The 16,334-nt window shown below is 31.9% G+C and overlaps 1 protein-coding gene across 1 annotated transcript; it reads right to left on the bottom strand.

The window, feature by feature from the left end:
• Positions 1-10,476: 10,476 nt before the first annotated feature.
• Positions 10,477-12,112, bottom strand: LOC127096686 (AAA-ATPase At3g28580). The gene has a single exon (XM_051035239.1). It carries the CDS (start codon positions 12,104-12,106, stop codon positions 10,607-10,609), a length of 1,500 nt encoding a protein of 499 aa, XP_050891196.1. The 5' UTR covers positions 12,107-12,112; the 3' UTR covers positions 10,477-10,606.
• Between the last annotated feature and the right edge of the window lie 4,222 nt (positions 12,113-16,334).

Here is a 16,334-nt window from a genome sequence, read left to right as displayed (position 1 = left end):
TGAAAAGAAGAAATATGGTTTCAGGATTACCAAAAATCGACATTCCTGTGTGTGAAGAATGTATGCAGGCAAAGCATCATAAGAACAACTTCAGTAAGGATGCAGGAAGCAGGTCGAAGGAAATTCTTAAAGTCATATACTCTAATGTATGTGGTCCTCTCCAGGTGGATTCGGTTGGAGTTAACAAATACTTTGTTACAGTCATAGATGATTTCATTCGAAAACTGCGATCTTACCTGATCCAAAAGAAAAGTGAAGTGGTCGAGGTATTTTCCAAGTTTAAATCTATGGTCGAAAGACAGAGTAGTCGAAAGATCAAGATTTTGAGAACTGATGGTGGTGGAGAATATGTGTCGAAAGACTTTGATGCATTATGTATGAAAGAAGTGATTGTGCATGAGGTGGTGCCACCCTACACTCCACAACAGAATGGAGTCATAGAGAGGAAGAATATAACCATTATGAATATGGTTAGAAGTATGTTGAAAGGCAAGCATCTACCCAAAGAATTATGGGGAGTAGTTGTGTCGACTACGACATATATCTCGAACAGATGTCCAACGAAGGAGCAAGAAGGAATCACGCCAGAAGAATGTTAGTCTGGTGTCTAGCCTAACTTGAGTCATTTGAGGGAGTTTGGATCTATAACACATAGACATGTGCCAGATCAATTGAGAAGAAAACTTGATGACAAGTCGAATCAGATGATCCTGATAGGATATCATTCGACTGGAGGATACAAGTTGTTTGACCCAGTGAATAAGCAAGTGGTGATCAGCAAGGACGTGATCATAGATGAGCTTAAGGAGTGGGATTGGACTGAGAATCTCAAGAAAGATTCAGTGAGAATATTTTGTGATGAACCAGCTAGTGAAGTCGAAAGAGAAGTTTGATAGGAAGAAGTCAGAGGTGAAGCAAGCATAAGCAGACCTCAAAGAACAAGACACATGCCTGCAAGGTTGCAAGAATGTGTAATTAAATCAGATGATATGGTCAATGAAGAAGGTGAGCTGGTACATTATGCTTTCTATGCAGATGTCGAACTTGTCAATGCAACTAAGGCATTGAAAGATTCGAAGTGGATGAAAGCAATGGACAAAGAACTGAAGTCAATCAAAGTCAACACTACTTAATCACTTGTCAAATTTCCCCAAGACAAGAAGGCAATCAATGTGAAGTGGGTATACAAAGTGAAGTTGAATCCCAGAGGAGAAGTGACTCGACACAAGGCGAGACTTGTGGCGAAAGGATTTCTTCAAAAAGAAGTAACCGACTTCGATGAAGTTTTTGCACTTGTTGCTAGGACCGAAACAATCAGTTTGGTTGTTGGTCTAGCAAACATGAACAACTGGCATATGTGTCAGATGGATATGAAATATCAATTCCTTAATGGCCCCTTAGAAGAAGAAGTTTATGATGCACAACCAGCTGGGTTTATGAAACATGGCAAAGAAAGAAAAGTGTACAGGCTGCATAAAGCCCTACACAGACTTAGACAAGCTCCAAGAGCTTGGAACAAGAAGATAGATGGCTTTCTAAGGGAGAAGGAATTTGTGAAGTGCACAAGTGAACATGGAGTATATGTAAGAAGAAGCAAGAATGAATTGCTTATACTATGTCTCTATGTCGATGACTTGTTGATAACAGGTAGCTGCAAGAAGAAGATCGAAGACTTCAATGGTGATCTCAACAAGAAATTTGAAATGTCAGATCTGGGTGACATTTCATACTTCCTTGGCATCGAATTCTACAAGAGTGGTAGAGGTTTGATGATGTATCAAAGAAGGTATGCAGGCAAAATTCTCAAGAGATTTGAGATGCAAGATTGCAACCCAACTTCGACTCCAGCTGAGCCCAGATTACAACTATCGAAAGATTCAGATGAAGATGATGTCAACCCAACCCAATACATAAGACTTATTGGGTCACTTCGATACCTTTGTCACACAAGGCCTGACTTAGCATACAATGTAGGTATGGTGAGTAGGTTCATGCAGAAGTCGAAGATATCACATCTAGCAGCGGGGAAGAGGATACTAAGGTATCTGAAAGGAACTATCGACTATGAAATTTTGTTTCCTGCAGCTGATGAAGGAAAAGAATGCAAATTAGTGGGATACACCGACTCAAGTTGGTGTAGTGATGCTGGAGATCGAAAATCCACAGCGGGCTATGTGTTAATGCTAGGTGGTGCACCAGTTTCTTGGAGTTCGAGAAAAGATCCAGTAATGGCATTATCATCGTGAGAAGCATAATACATAGTTGTTTCTCTTTGTGCATGTCAAACAATATGTATGGTGAATCTGGTCGAAGAGATAACAACGAAGAGTCATGGAGCAATTACCATGAAGATCGACAACATGTCAGCTATCAATTTGGCGAAGAATCCTATAGCACATGGTCGAAGCAAGCACATCGAGATGAGGTTCCATTATCTTTGAGAGCAGGTAGCAGATGGGAAGATGAATGTGGAACACTGCAGAATTGAGAATCAGATTGCAGGCATCATGACGAAGGGAATGCATGTGAAATGTTCAGAAGACTAAGAGCTATGATGAATGTAGATAGCTTAGACACAATGAATTAGATGGTGTGTTGAATTGTAATTCCTTGTGTCGAAGCAGGTTGCTCGACAGAACAAGGAAGTGTCGAACCACCTAGTATGTTAAGTTGTGTTAGTGTGTTGAAGTGTCAAAGCATGTTGCCTCACACATGATTTCGACTTATACCTATTTTAGTAGTGTTAGCTATTTTTGGCTTTTATAGTTTTGGGCTTTGGCTTGAGGTCCAAGTTAAACTAAATCTATAAATAGAGGGAGTAACCCTTATTCTTGTAATGAAGTAAATATAGTATTCATAACATTGTATTCACAGTATTTTGCAGTTGCAAAGTGAATAAGAAGTTTTCCACAATTTGTGGGCAGAGAGAAACTCTGCAGAATTATATTACTATTCTCCTTCATCATTATTTACACTTTTTCTTTCTCCATTGTTATTCTTTTTTCATTGCTATTGTGTGGGTGATAACAATCTTGTTCATCAAGATTGATTGAAATTCTCCATAGGTTTTAGGGGATTACCAACAAGTGATTTGTACAATATAACATTTGTGATCCTTTAACTGATTCATTGATTGTGATACAGGTTTGTACAAGAATTTATTTATCCAAATAATATTATAAAACATTAAGAAGGAGTGACTCCCACTAATCTAGGACATCCTTAGTGACAACAATCATATGAAATACCTTATATGTCATGTTTTTATTAGTAAGTCAGCTAACATAAAATTTCTATCTATATGTTATATCCTTCAACAACAAAAACTTATAAGTCAATAAACTTTATAAAACAGTTGTTGAAATATTTTATAAGTGACTCATGTCACAATATAGCTCGAATTATCTTTCAAAACCTTTTACTATATGCAACCCAGTGGCATAAATACTTATAGTCATTTCTTGAGTTAGAATGTCCATTATATATATACATCCAAAAAGATCAGAGTCAAACATCTTAATGATCTCCAAATTATTTGATCTCTAATATGTGAGCATACATTCTTCTGTTCTCTATAACAATCCTTATGGTTGCCTCATTTCAACAATTCAAATTTTGAATTTTCGTATTTACCAAATGATCTCAATATATACGCTTGTTCCTGATGAATAAACATAAGATTCCCAAAAACTGAAAAAGTATAAAAAACTTATTTTTCTAAAATTCCAGATTCTATTACTTGGACAATGATTGAGATTTAATAGTCTCTCTTGATAATTGAGACATACCCTAATTTATTGTCTTTCATGTCGGTTATATATATATATATATATATATATATATATATATATATATATATATATATATATATATATATATATATATATATATATATATATATATATATGTATATATATATCACAGAAGATGAATGAGGTATTCTGATACAAGAAGGTAGTGGATCTCAAAATGCAAAGAAGATAACAAAGAAATCTCCAAAGAAGAAATCAAATAAGTAGTTTTATGTAATGACTTTTGTAATCACTTATGTCATTTTGTAATAACTTTTTGTGCCATTTTGTAATGACTAATGCATACTTTTTGTGTCATTTTATAATCATATTATGAACTATTAATCTCATTACTTTTTACCACAATTATAGAATGACGACAAAATGAAACATTTCATTAATACAAAGGCTTTTTACATTGTCTGCATAATCTTTAAAATGCAATAATTCATTTTCTGCATAAACTTCATAATACACCGAGCTACAACAAATTACAACAAGATGAAAATTACATAAACTTGTACAACATTGCAAATATAAACCACAAGATCAAAAGTCCCATCTTCAAATTGAAATATTTCTTCTTCTGAACATCAATCTCCATCTTTGCTTTTTCTAACTTCTTTGCTGTGATTTCTAACTTCACATTTGCCATCTCACAGTTTTTGCAACTTGCTGGAATATTAGTATTCGCATTCATACCGTGTCAAATTTCATCATCCCACACAAACAGGTCACATCTATTCCCATTATGCAAACACAAACAACATTTACACACAAATATCACAGACTAGATTTTATGATGTGCAACATTAACTTTCTTACCCATACATTATGATATCTCCAGAATTTCCTATTACAGTTTTGAACAGTGTTGGTAACCCACATATTCATTGCACGATACATCCACACCCGGGTAAAGATAAAAATCCAACGGAAGGTGTGTTGCTGCTTCCAACTGTGTTACTTCCAACCATGTTAGCTTCAAAGCAAATCCGTACCAGGGAAAAGAAGAAGATGAACATATACGCGAACAGAAGAAGAAGATAACGAAAAAGCGCAATGTATTTGTGAGCCCTAGATTTCACGGGGAGTAAATAAAAAACTGAAGCAATGTGTGAAAATAAATACATAGTTAGCAAGTTGCCTAATGCCACGTATGCCATTTGTTTATATTAGTACTCCAATTCTATTTTCTTTTAACTACTTGATGTGGGACTTGGATGAATATACTATATGACCCAACAAATCCTCCATTCATAAAAGTCTCACATATCTTCACTTTGTCTTCAACTTCATCTTAAAAACGATCATTATAATTATAATGATTAGTCCCATTTCTAAAATTATTACTCTTCAATCTTTTTGTCTTCTTCCTCCCTTGATCAGAATAATTGTTACTCTTCCTTCCTCCCTTGATCATAATCTTAGCTCCGATACCAGTTGTTATGTCACGAGGAAGAGTATCAACATTGGGTCAAGAGAAATACAAAAGTGAGAGAGACACCACATATTTACCTAAAACCTTAAGGTGGTAGGTGTGCAAATTCTCCAACTTATAAATGCTCAAGTCTCCATATTTATAAGTAATGTGGGACTTTAAATCACACTTGACTTATTATTCTTAACACTCCCCCTCAAGTATGAGTCCATAATACTCTCTCTCAAATGGAAAATATTTGTCCACATACACTTGTGCCGCTGTTGACACCTCTTCTTTGGTATTTCGATACACCTCTTCTTGGGCATTTCAATACAAGTAAGTCGGACCCTTTATTAGAACCAAAGAATCATGATACCATTTTGTTGGGTCATGAGCATTTTGATACACCTCTTCATGTATATTTCAATTTAAACTCGACACCTCTTCTGAGGCATTTCGATACAAGTAAATCGGCCCCTTTATTCGAACCAAAGGCTCTGATACCATGTGTTGGGTTTTTTTTTTCACTAAGGAGTATTGAACATTGTGAGACTTCTTCTTTTTTTAGAGCAACACCTTTGTGAGAGGCACACCATATATTCATCCAAAACCTTAAGGTTTTGGGTGAATATGTGGTGTATCTCTCACTTGTGTGTTACTCTTAGTCCAATGTTGATTCTTCTCTTCATGTCCCAACAAATGGCTTCACGGGCCTTTGGTTTGAATAAAGGGACCAACTTACTTGTATTGAAATGTCCAGGAAGAGGTGCCTCTTTGAAATCAAAATGCTAAGGAAGAAGGGTTCCGTTGAAATCAAAATTCCCAGGAAGAGGTGTATCAAAATGCATAGGAAGAGGTGTCAACGACGATATAAGTGTATGCAGATAAAAAGTTTCAACTCGAGGGGGAGTATTATGAACTCACACTTAAGAGAGAGTGTTATGAATAATAAGTCAAGTGTGAGTTGGAGTCTCACATTTGTTATAAATGTGGAGACTTGAGCATTTATATGTGGGAGAACCCACACACCTATCATCTTAAGATTTTAGGTGAATATGTGGTGTCTCTCTTACTTGTGTGTTGCTCTTAGCCTAATGTTGATGATCCTTCTCATGACCCAACAAATGGTATTATGAGCCTTTGGTTTGAATAAATGGACCAACTTACTTGTATCGAAATGCCTAGGAAGAGGTGTTCCATTGATAACAAAGTGCCCAAGAAGAGGTGTCTCGTTGAAATCGAAATGCCCAAGAAGATGTGTATCGAAATGTCCAGGAAGAGGTGTCAACGTCGATAAAAGTGTATGTGAACATAAGAGTTTTCACTTGAGGGGGAGCATTGTGGACTCACACTTGAGGAGGTGTGTTAAGAATAATAATCAAGTGTGACTTGGAGTCCCACATTGATTATAAATATGGAGATTTGAGAATTTATAAGTGGGAGAATCCACACATCTATCACCTTAAGATTTTAGATGGATATGTGGTGGCTCTCTCACTTGTGTGTTGCTCTTAGCCTAATGTTGATGCTCCTTCTCATGGTATCACGAGCCTTTGGTTCGAGAAAGGGACAAACTTACTCGTATCGAAAGTCAACGGTACAACAAGGGTGGTGAGTAAGAAGTGTTCATTTAAAGAGTGTCAACGGCGCCACAAGGATGATGAGTAAGAAACGTTTAACGCGGTACAAGAGCTTGTGGAAGTAAGAAGAGCTTCCATTTGAGGAGAAGCATTGTGGACTCACACTTGAGGGGAAGTGTTGAGAATGTAGCAAGTGTAGGTAATGTTGTAATAGTCCCACATTGATTGAAAATGTGGAGACTTGACCATTTATAAATGAGAGAATCCATCCACCTATCACCTTAAGGTTTTGGGTGAAAATGTGGTGTGTCTCTATCAAAGGTGTTGCTCTAAAGAAGAAATCCTATAATATTCAAATGCACTCTAGTGAAAAATTTCTCACTTGCTTAAATTTCTCACAAGTGTCAAGATCCGAATTCAAGACTTGTTTAAATTTGATTAAGTTCGTTGAATAATGATTCCAACTTTGAAGATAACGACTAGTTGATTGATGGTTAAATTGACATCACTATCAGTTTTTGAGTCAAGATGGAGAATTTTAGAAGTATTTCTCAAAATCTCAAGTGATGATGAGAAAAAAGATTCTTCTATAATGTCAAAAAATTGCAATGAGTTAGCCTACAGTGGAATGGAAGTCGATCAAAATTATAAAATTATTGACGTGGTTGATATATATTCAGATTTCAAAATGCCAAACTTGAGTCACTTTGTAGAAGAATGCATGTCTAAGAAGGTAATTAGGGAGAAAATTACTGTTAAATAGAGTGGTGGGGTCAATCTTATCCGATAATAATAATCCATAAATATACAAAGAAATTGCATTTACGTTTCATGAAGCCGGCGGCGTCTAAAAGTATATTAAAAAAACGACGACTTTCTGTTTACTATGAGGTTTAGGACATTAATTAATCATTTTACTATATTGATTTAAATTTAAATCATAATTAGATTGGATAATATCTACATTCAGATTATCACTGGTTTATAGTCTTCATTCAATCTATTAGATTTTTGTGTAATAAAATAAATATATGACTTGCTCGGAAAACACGTGAGTTTGATTTTTTATTGTTGTTATTATTAAAAATTATTTATGTGTTTGATTTAATAATTTATATTATCCAATATAAGCAAATATACATTGTTCCGTCCGATGTATATATATTATCATCTCTCAGTTAATTCAAGTCAGAAAATAAATATCATATTCTCTATATTTTAATCTTTCACCTAAACTAGTCATTAAATTACGATCATATAACTAATATGCTTTTTTTTTTTTTCATTTTTTTTAACGTTCACCTAGCAATTATAATAGTAATATTATTTTAAAACAGGCAATTGCTTAAAATGCTTTAGATGCGACATGTTCATGCTTTCTTAATATGCCTATAAATTTACTAAAAGTTGTAATTTATGTGTTTTTTTGGTCAATAGTTTATTTCTCTGCTTACATCTGTTGGGAAAAGCAGGTTTTGCTGAAGCTTTTTGATTGAAGTTAATTGGTGGGATACTATGGACGTTACAATTTACTCTATTTGACACATTCTATTGAGGCTGCATATTTGCTACTGTCGTCTGACTCTTTAGGCTAATGAGGTTTTTATTTTATTAATTTTATTGCAATTTAGGTTTTTTTTATTTACTTTTTTTAGATTTGATTTTTCCATTTTAAAATTTGGGTTTTCATCTAAAAGTTTTTTTTTTTGGATTTTAGTTCCTCTTTTGATTTAAGGTTAAATTTTAATAATATGACAATGCACTTGATGATGTGTCAGTACCACATTTGCAATAATTAATTTCAAGTCATTTCCGCTACTCTCTCACACAAAGATAACATTAACCGTGCATAAGAGATGTCGCCCTTCGGCCGTTCGTTATGGATTTTCAAACGAGCTATAACACTTGTCCCTCAAGCCCTTGTCTCTATTTTGCAAGGTGAGGATTTGTCGTGTATGCTCTTAGGCCGGTTGTTGGCAGGAACAAGTGAAGAGTCTTGATGGGACGTCACTATTATTGGAAACATACACATCAAATGTATTTTTAGTAATGAGTGCGTTTTGAAGGGAGTTTCTCATGTGTGTCCCTACACTAGTCAATAATGGTATCTTTTCCATCTTAGGATTCTTTAGTGTCTTGATTAATTCGTGAGGAGGACATGATCATTGATGGTGTGATTTGAGCCTATCAATATAGTGGATTGTATGGTCCTATGTGCCTGGGACGCATGTAAAGAGTTCCTAAAGTATTATTTCTCCCATTTTCGTCATTTGTGAGTTGTATAAGTCATTCCTCTTCGGTATAATCAACTTCCCTTTTTCTTGTGAGTTTTTTTACCCTGATTTTTCTTTGAATTGTAGAAGTTCGTTTGTGATCAACCTTATCTCTTTAAGGTAAGGTATGTGTTTTCCTTTTATTTCCACTTATGTTTTCTTTATTAGGATTTTTGGGTAGTAGTTTTTTTTGGGAATACGATATTCAAACCTTTGTCATTGACATGCTAAAATAGGTGTTGAATCTTCACCCCTTTGTCATTGACATGCTAAAATAGGTGTTGAATCCTCACCCTTAAATGTGTATTGTGTTATTTATTCACATTCACCTTTTCTATATTGACAGTATCCTTTATAATGAAGATTCCTCCCACCATAATCTGTAAAGCATAAGGGCATGGCTCATCGATAGACTGGGAGGCATTGGATGCCTCCTTTGCTTTTATTTGTGAGACCGGTTTAGATCGCGCTTTTACTAAGGTGGACCTTCGTCCAAATGGGGAATGCTTGTTTTTGACGAAAATAAGAGGGTATGCATCAAGCATGTCAAATGAGTTATCCCTCGTTATCCCTCTTTACGAATGTTTTCTTTGATAAGACATTCGTTTCTCTTTCCATGATTTTGAGATTAGAGTTTTTAAAATCTTTCAAAAATGATGTAAATATAAAAAGAGGTGTCGATCTTGGTGTTCTTCTTCTATCTTCTCAAAACTCAACTTCTTCAACAAAGAGTGAGAATTTGATATCTCTCAATCAGGATATTAGAATTTTCAATGTTTACTCATCATCATGCGTAGTATCTACGTGTGTATCAAAGAAAGTTAATTTATTTGTTATCTTAATGAGAAAGTAGAAGCCAATTTCTATTTTGATTAATGGGTACTAATTTGTAATAACAATTAGAAATAACAACTCAAAGAAAACTCATAAATAAATGTAAAAAAAACATAAACAACTGATTATGAATTTTAATATTTTGTATCCTTGTAGAATTTCCGTGTACTATGGCTCGACTCAATTGAAATCTAAAATACACTTGTTCTGTTTTTTTTAAGCTCGAGCCTTTGTCCACTTGTTGGTAAATGTGACTCATATGTCATTGTTCTACACTCATATAACAAAATGAAGCAAAGTTAAGACTATGATCATGACTTCTTTATGGTACATCCTTTCTATTTTGCGTTGGTCCTTAGAAAAGTTGAAAACTCAATCAAACCTGAGTTTTATCCCTATGCTATACTTTATGTGTCATTTATTTATTCTCATGTAAACACCAATATGCATATGGACAAAAGATAAAAGCTCACGTTACAAAGTTTTATAAACAACACTTTATTAAATAAGTTGCAAATAGTATTGCAATACAAACTAAAAATATTCATAATTAACATAACAACCATCTTCTTAATAGTACTAAACATTCAACCTATGCCAAAACTACAAATTTTGAGTTTGTAATTCAGCACAACCATAACATTATTTCGAATTAACCTTAATATTAATCTAACTATACTAATGTAAATTAACCAACAATCTTGCTTAGGACTTTCCATTATCAATCTCTTCCTCAGGGAAGCTTTTCTTGTCTTCTGCAGAATCCTCTTCACCAGTGCTTTCTTCTTTCTCGCCCTTCTTCTTCGCTTCTTCCTTAGAGCTTCTAAGTGCTTGAATCAACCTCTTCAATGATGTTTCAACATCTTCATTAGCTACCTTAGGCATCAAGTTTTCAGCAACATCAGCAGGTGTGATATTAGTCTCTTCCAACAAACATCGAACCGTCTCGAACAAAGGATGTGTTTCAATACTCATATAATTCATAGCCAACATTCTGAATCCATCAAAACAACAATAAGATAACTCAATATGCATATCCATTCGTCCTCGACGAATCAACGCTTTATCCAGTTTCTCCACACAGTTAGTAGTGAAGATAATCAATCTCTCACCAGTACTAGCAGACCAAATCCCATCAATGAAATTCAACAATCCAGAAAGTGTTACCTGACTCGTTTTATTCTTATTTGCTTCCTCTTTTAGTTGAATCATAGAAGCAGCAACAACTTCATTATTCATCTCATTTTTCTCATTCTTTTCATCTTTTCCATTTCCATTCTCCGAATCTGTCTTCCTCTGACCGGTTAGATCGAGGGAACAATCGATATCTTCGATAACAACAACAGACTTACTCGTGATTCCGATCAAAAGCTTCCTCAGCTCAGCATTTGTTTTCACATTAGTTAACTCAATATCATATATATCATACTTCAAAAAGTTAGCAATAGCAGCAACTAATGATGATTTTCCAGTTCCTGGAGGACCATATAGCAAATAGCCTCTCTTCCAAGGCTTACCAATTCTTGCATAATAGTCCTTACCTTTACTAAATGTAACAAGATCATCCACAATCTCTTTCTTTTTCTTACCATCCATCGCAATCGTTTTGAAAGACGAAGGATGTTCGAAAATCACATGACTCCATTTACCTCTCTTATCAGAATCACCAGTGCAATTTGTGTAAAGCTTTCTCTGTCTCTTACTCAAACCAATGTCCTTACCTTGTTCAAGAACATGGTTAAGGTAAGTTCTCACCACGAATTCGCGGTTTCCGCGATGAAAGGTTAGAAGGTAATACCTTTTGTCATCAGCTGGATAGAATGAAACCGAATTTGTTTTTTGAACAAGGTTTCTTAAACTCCAAACAACGTGAATCCCTTCAAACTCATCATGAAACTCTTGTCTTTCGTCCATTTTCAGAACTAAAGACTTTCTCACAGATTCGCCTCGGAGTTTCTTTGCTTGGTTGGTTGGTTTGGATTGTAAGTAGTGTTCAATGAAAGTAAAAGCTTCATTGGTTCTATAGTAATCACCAATGTACTCAAAGAATTTAACCTCAACATAAGGGTAGACAAAGTTGGCTAATTTTTGTGAGAGTTTTTCTATGAGTGCATGGATTTGATGAGGACAATATCTTTGAATCATAGCCCATATGAACAAAATGCTTGCAAGCTTTGAACCAATAAGACCCCAAATTTCACCCATGTTTGTGTTTTTTTCTTTGTTGAGTTTGTATGTGTATATAACATAGTTAAGGATCATTTGTTTATCGTGAGTTTGTTATAGTTAAGAACAAAAAGATAATCATGAGATTTTGATAGTTCAATTGAATGAGACTTGCATGTCTTTTTCATAGTACACTGTTTCATAACAGCTTTGACTTTGACCACATGCATAAAGTAAAACTAACAAAAGTTTCATGAGTTTACAAAAGTTATATAATTATTTTTGGAGATATTTTTAACATGATATTTTTTATAATAATTTTAAAGTAGGTATGGTTTAATATTTTATAAAAAAAACTTATTAATTTAACATGTACTTTTTTTAGATAGGTGAGAAGTATTCTTTTTTTAATAACTATAAGCACGGATTTGTTATAAATATCGATATATATTTAAGTGTTAATAAAATATAAATTATATAATATATTTAATTAAAAAAGTAAGAATTATAAATTATAATTGATAGTTATATTACATAATTAGTGAAAGATCTATTTAAAATTAAAATTTTAAAATCTTTCAACTTATAATTGAATAAAATGATAATAGTCATTGTAATTTCATTTTTGATACGTGTATCAAATTGTTATGGTTAACTTTTATAAATTAGTAACATATTTAATTTTTAGTTTAAATATTTATTTCGTATTCTTTATGTATAAATATTTATTATATCTTTTATTTTATATTTATCAAAGATATTTATTTATTCATGATCTAATTTATATTTATCGATGACAAATTTAATGTATTTTCCAATCAAATGGGTTGCATATGGTCTTCATCTGCAAGCCCTAACATAATAAACACAAGCAGAAGATTACCAAAGAATATGGGGACAAAAATATGATATAGTGAAGGTAAAAATAAACAACACAACAATGTTAAATCCAATTCAAAAAGTGATACAAGTTAAGATGCAAATAAATGAAAATTACCAAGGATGATGAAGATCATCGAGATGATCTGGATGCACAACATCCTTAATAGATTAAGAGGTGGTGCAGAGAATCTCAACTGCTACTGCTATGGAGAAATCATGTTGATGAACCACTATCAGTATCTATATTTTGGAGGAGATGACTTTTTCGGATTTGAATTCAACTTTTTATATTTATTTTTCATTAATAAAAAAATACACATTATTTGTTATGACTATTTGTCCCATTTTTTTATTTTTATATATTTACCTGTTACAAATATTTATATTTTTGTTTATGTATTTGTTATCACTATTTGTCCCATTTTTTTTTATAAAAATCGGTGACTTATATTTGACTCTTCTTTTTTATATTACTAATAAATACTCCCTCCGTTTCTTTTTAAGTGTCGTTTTAGAAGATTTTTTTTGTTCCTATTTAAGTGTCGTTTTGATGTTTTAATGTTACAATTTGTCAATTATACCCTTACTATTTAAATAACTCAACTTTATATTTTCCATAAATTTTTCTTTCTTTATGTAATAACTCACTCCACATTTTCCATAAAATTCTCTTTCTTAATACGTACTCTCATTCCCATACATAACTCTCATTCCTATTCTTTGTTAATGATGTTTCTGTATCACTATCTAAATCCATATTTTATGAGTTGTAAATATTTTGAACTTATAATATGAAACCATACTATATGTACTACTGGTTTTAATTTTTCGGTGGGAAACTTAAGTTTTTATTAAAATAATTGGAGGGAATATTTTTTCCTTTTACTATATGGTGGATTAAAATGAGGGTACAATGGGAAAAAAATTATAACAATTCATTTATCTTGGTTGGAGAGCTTTATGCTAAAACGACACTTAAAAAGAAACGGAGGGAGTATTATGTCTCTTGTATATTTTTTTATATAATTAATCAAGGACAAATATTCGATGTGAACTCTATTTTCATGAGCCAAATACACTGAAGTGAAATTTGTTTGTGGAAATGTTCAAATTAATTAATAGATGTTTTAGATAAAATAGAAAAGTGAAGAAATATAATAACAAAAAATATGTAAAATATAAAAACTCTAATTAATATATTATTATAATTAATCTTATTTTTATCCACAAGCTATTAAAAATATTAAATTTAACTATTTAATTAGACAAAAACATTTATTTTCTGTATGAATTGTATGCTATAACACCTTTTTAAGTGCCTTGTTTCTTGATAAACCACTTGAATAAAATTAAAGTTTCCAAAAAACAATTATAGATTATAATTGTTCATATTTTTAATTGAACATTATTAAAAATAATTCTAATTTTGACTAATTCTTCAATCATAAATATTTACTATTTAAATTAGTATTTTATAAATAACTTTCCTTTTAAGATAGAAAAATAACAATTCTTTGTTTGGTTTCCATTTTATAACCGATTTTGATATGTTTATTTATTCTTGATAGAATTAATTTTTCCTCAATAATTTATTATAATTTGAAGATGCGATCATAGTAGATTTTGAGTCTTAATATGAATTAATACTTAAAGTTATAATTCATCTCTCTTACATCAATGCATCCAAATATAAAATATTCAATGAACTTTAAAAAAAATTATTCAAAATTTTATCATAATCAAATATTGACTAAATCATGTATAACTGCATGTGTCAACGAATTTTTTTAATGACTCATTTAAATGATAATGATAAAAAATGTTAAAGTATGAAAAATTATAATTATTATATTATAAATGTTCTCATTTCTTTTAAAGATATTAAAAAGACTTTAATTTTAATAAATTATTTTATAAAAAACATTTGTTCATTGAATGGTTTTTTATAATAATATCAAGTTAGTATATTATAATTATTTTCTAATTTTATCTAAAAATTATTTTAAAAAATATTAATTTAATTTATTGATCAATGTCAAATAAACGTTTGTCCCTTGTATAAAAATAACCTCAAAAGTTATAATTAAAGTATATTATGATTATTATTTTTTATATGAAAGTATATTATGATTATACTATACTACTCATATATCAACTATAAATAAAGCCTCACTACATATTGTACTATCCAATCGTCTAATTATATGCAATCCTTTGAATAAATGGAAGATGCTTGACCCAAACTTGTGTGCTTTTTTTCAAGTGTCTTCCATGCAATATCGCTAGTTGATATGACATGCTTAATTAACTAAAAAGAACAGACTAAGAAATATTAGTCATGGAGAGTCGCAAGACCATTAAAGTGCACTTACATACAAATTTCAGAAAGAGAAAAACAAATATGAAGTGAGAATTAAGAATGTCATTATGTAAAATAGGACCTAACCAAGTGTCTTTTGAAGTTATAGGCATAAAAAGGCACAAGTTTAATTATTTTTTTGTAACAAGTGGCCTAAAATGATTATTAGAGTATCTTAATTCAACATCATCAATGTCAGAAGTGTTGGTTCTGAATATAAATGTGAAAAATGTCTAGAAGAAGAGTTGAATATATAAACTATTTCAAAATCTTTTAATATAAAATCATAGTATAATGGACGAAAACTGAAATAAAATAAAATGAAAGCTTAGAATCTCATCAATATGAATACTAATCAATGTATTTTAATGGTGTCACTAAAATATTATCTTTTCAAGGACATAAACAAAATAGTATAATTTAAGTTGTTTGATCCAAACAATTTAATATTTCAATATTCTCATGCTTTTTATTACAATTGACTTAAAGGCAATTCAATAGGTTTGATGCAACACAAACATATGATTATACGATAAACCACTATAAGAATTATCTAATCTATATGACCTACAAACTATGATATGATTTAAATTTTACATGATGAATGAAGAAAGTTAAAGAGAGAATGGGGAGAAGGAGAGTACACCAAGAGATATATACTAGTTTGGTGCTATCGTTCTTGCATGCACTTACTCCAATCTTCAATGGTTTAAAATGATTGAAAAATAACCATGTCTTCTATTATTTTCATGAGTTAATATACAAGTATTTTGATACAACGAACTATCATTAATTTAAACACTAATAGCCACATTGTATTAGCCTACACATAAATCAAATGGTAATTCCTTCTTTTGATGTAGATACTCAACTATTACACACCAAATCCTCAATAATCTTGATCCAATAATCTTGTTATCCATAATAACTTACTTCAAGTTTCACGTGTGCAACATTCTTTCCCCGAATTTGACGAAGATTTATTTTAACGATTGTTATTAGCCACGAATAATTGGATAACTCCTA

The sequence above is a fragment of the Lathyrus oleraceus genome, chromosome 6, assembly GCF_024323335.1.
Source record: "Lathyrus oleraceus cultivar Zhongwan6 chromosome 6, CAAS_Psat_ZW6_1.0, whole genome shotgun sequence".
Lineage (NCBI taxonomy): Eukaryota > Viridiplantae > Streptophyta > Magnoliopsida > Fabales > Fabaceae > Lathyrus > Lathyrus oleraceus.
The sequence above is the reverse complement of the archived record's forward strand: the minus strand, read 5'-3'. Positions and strand labels throughout refer to the sequence as shown.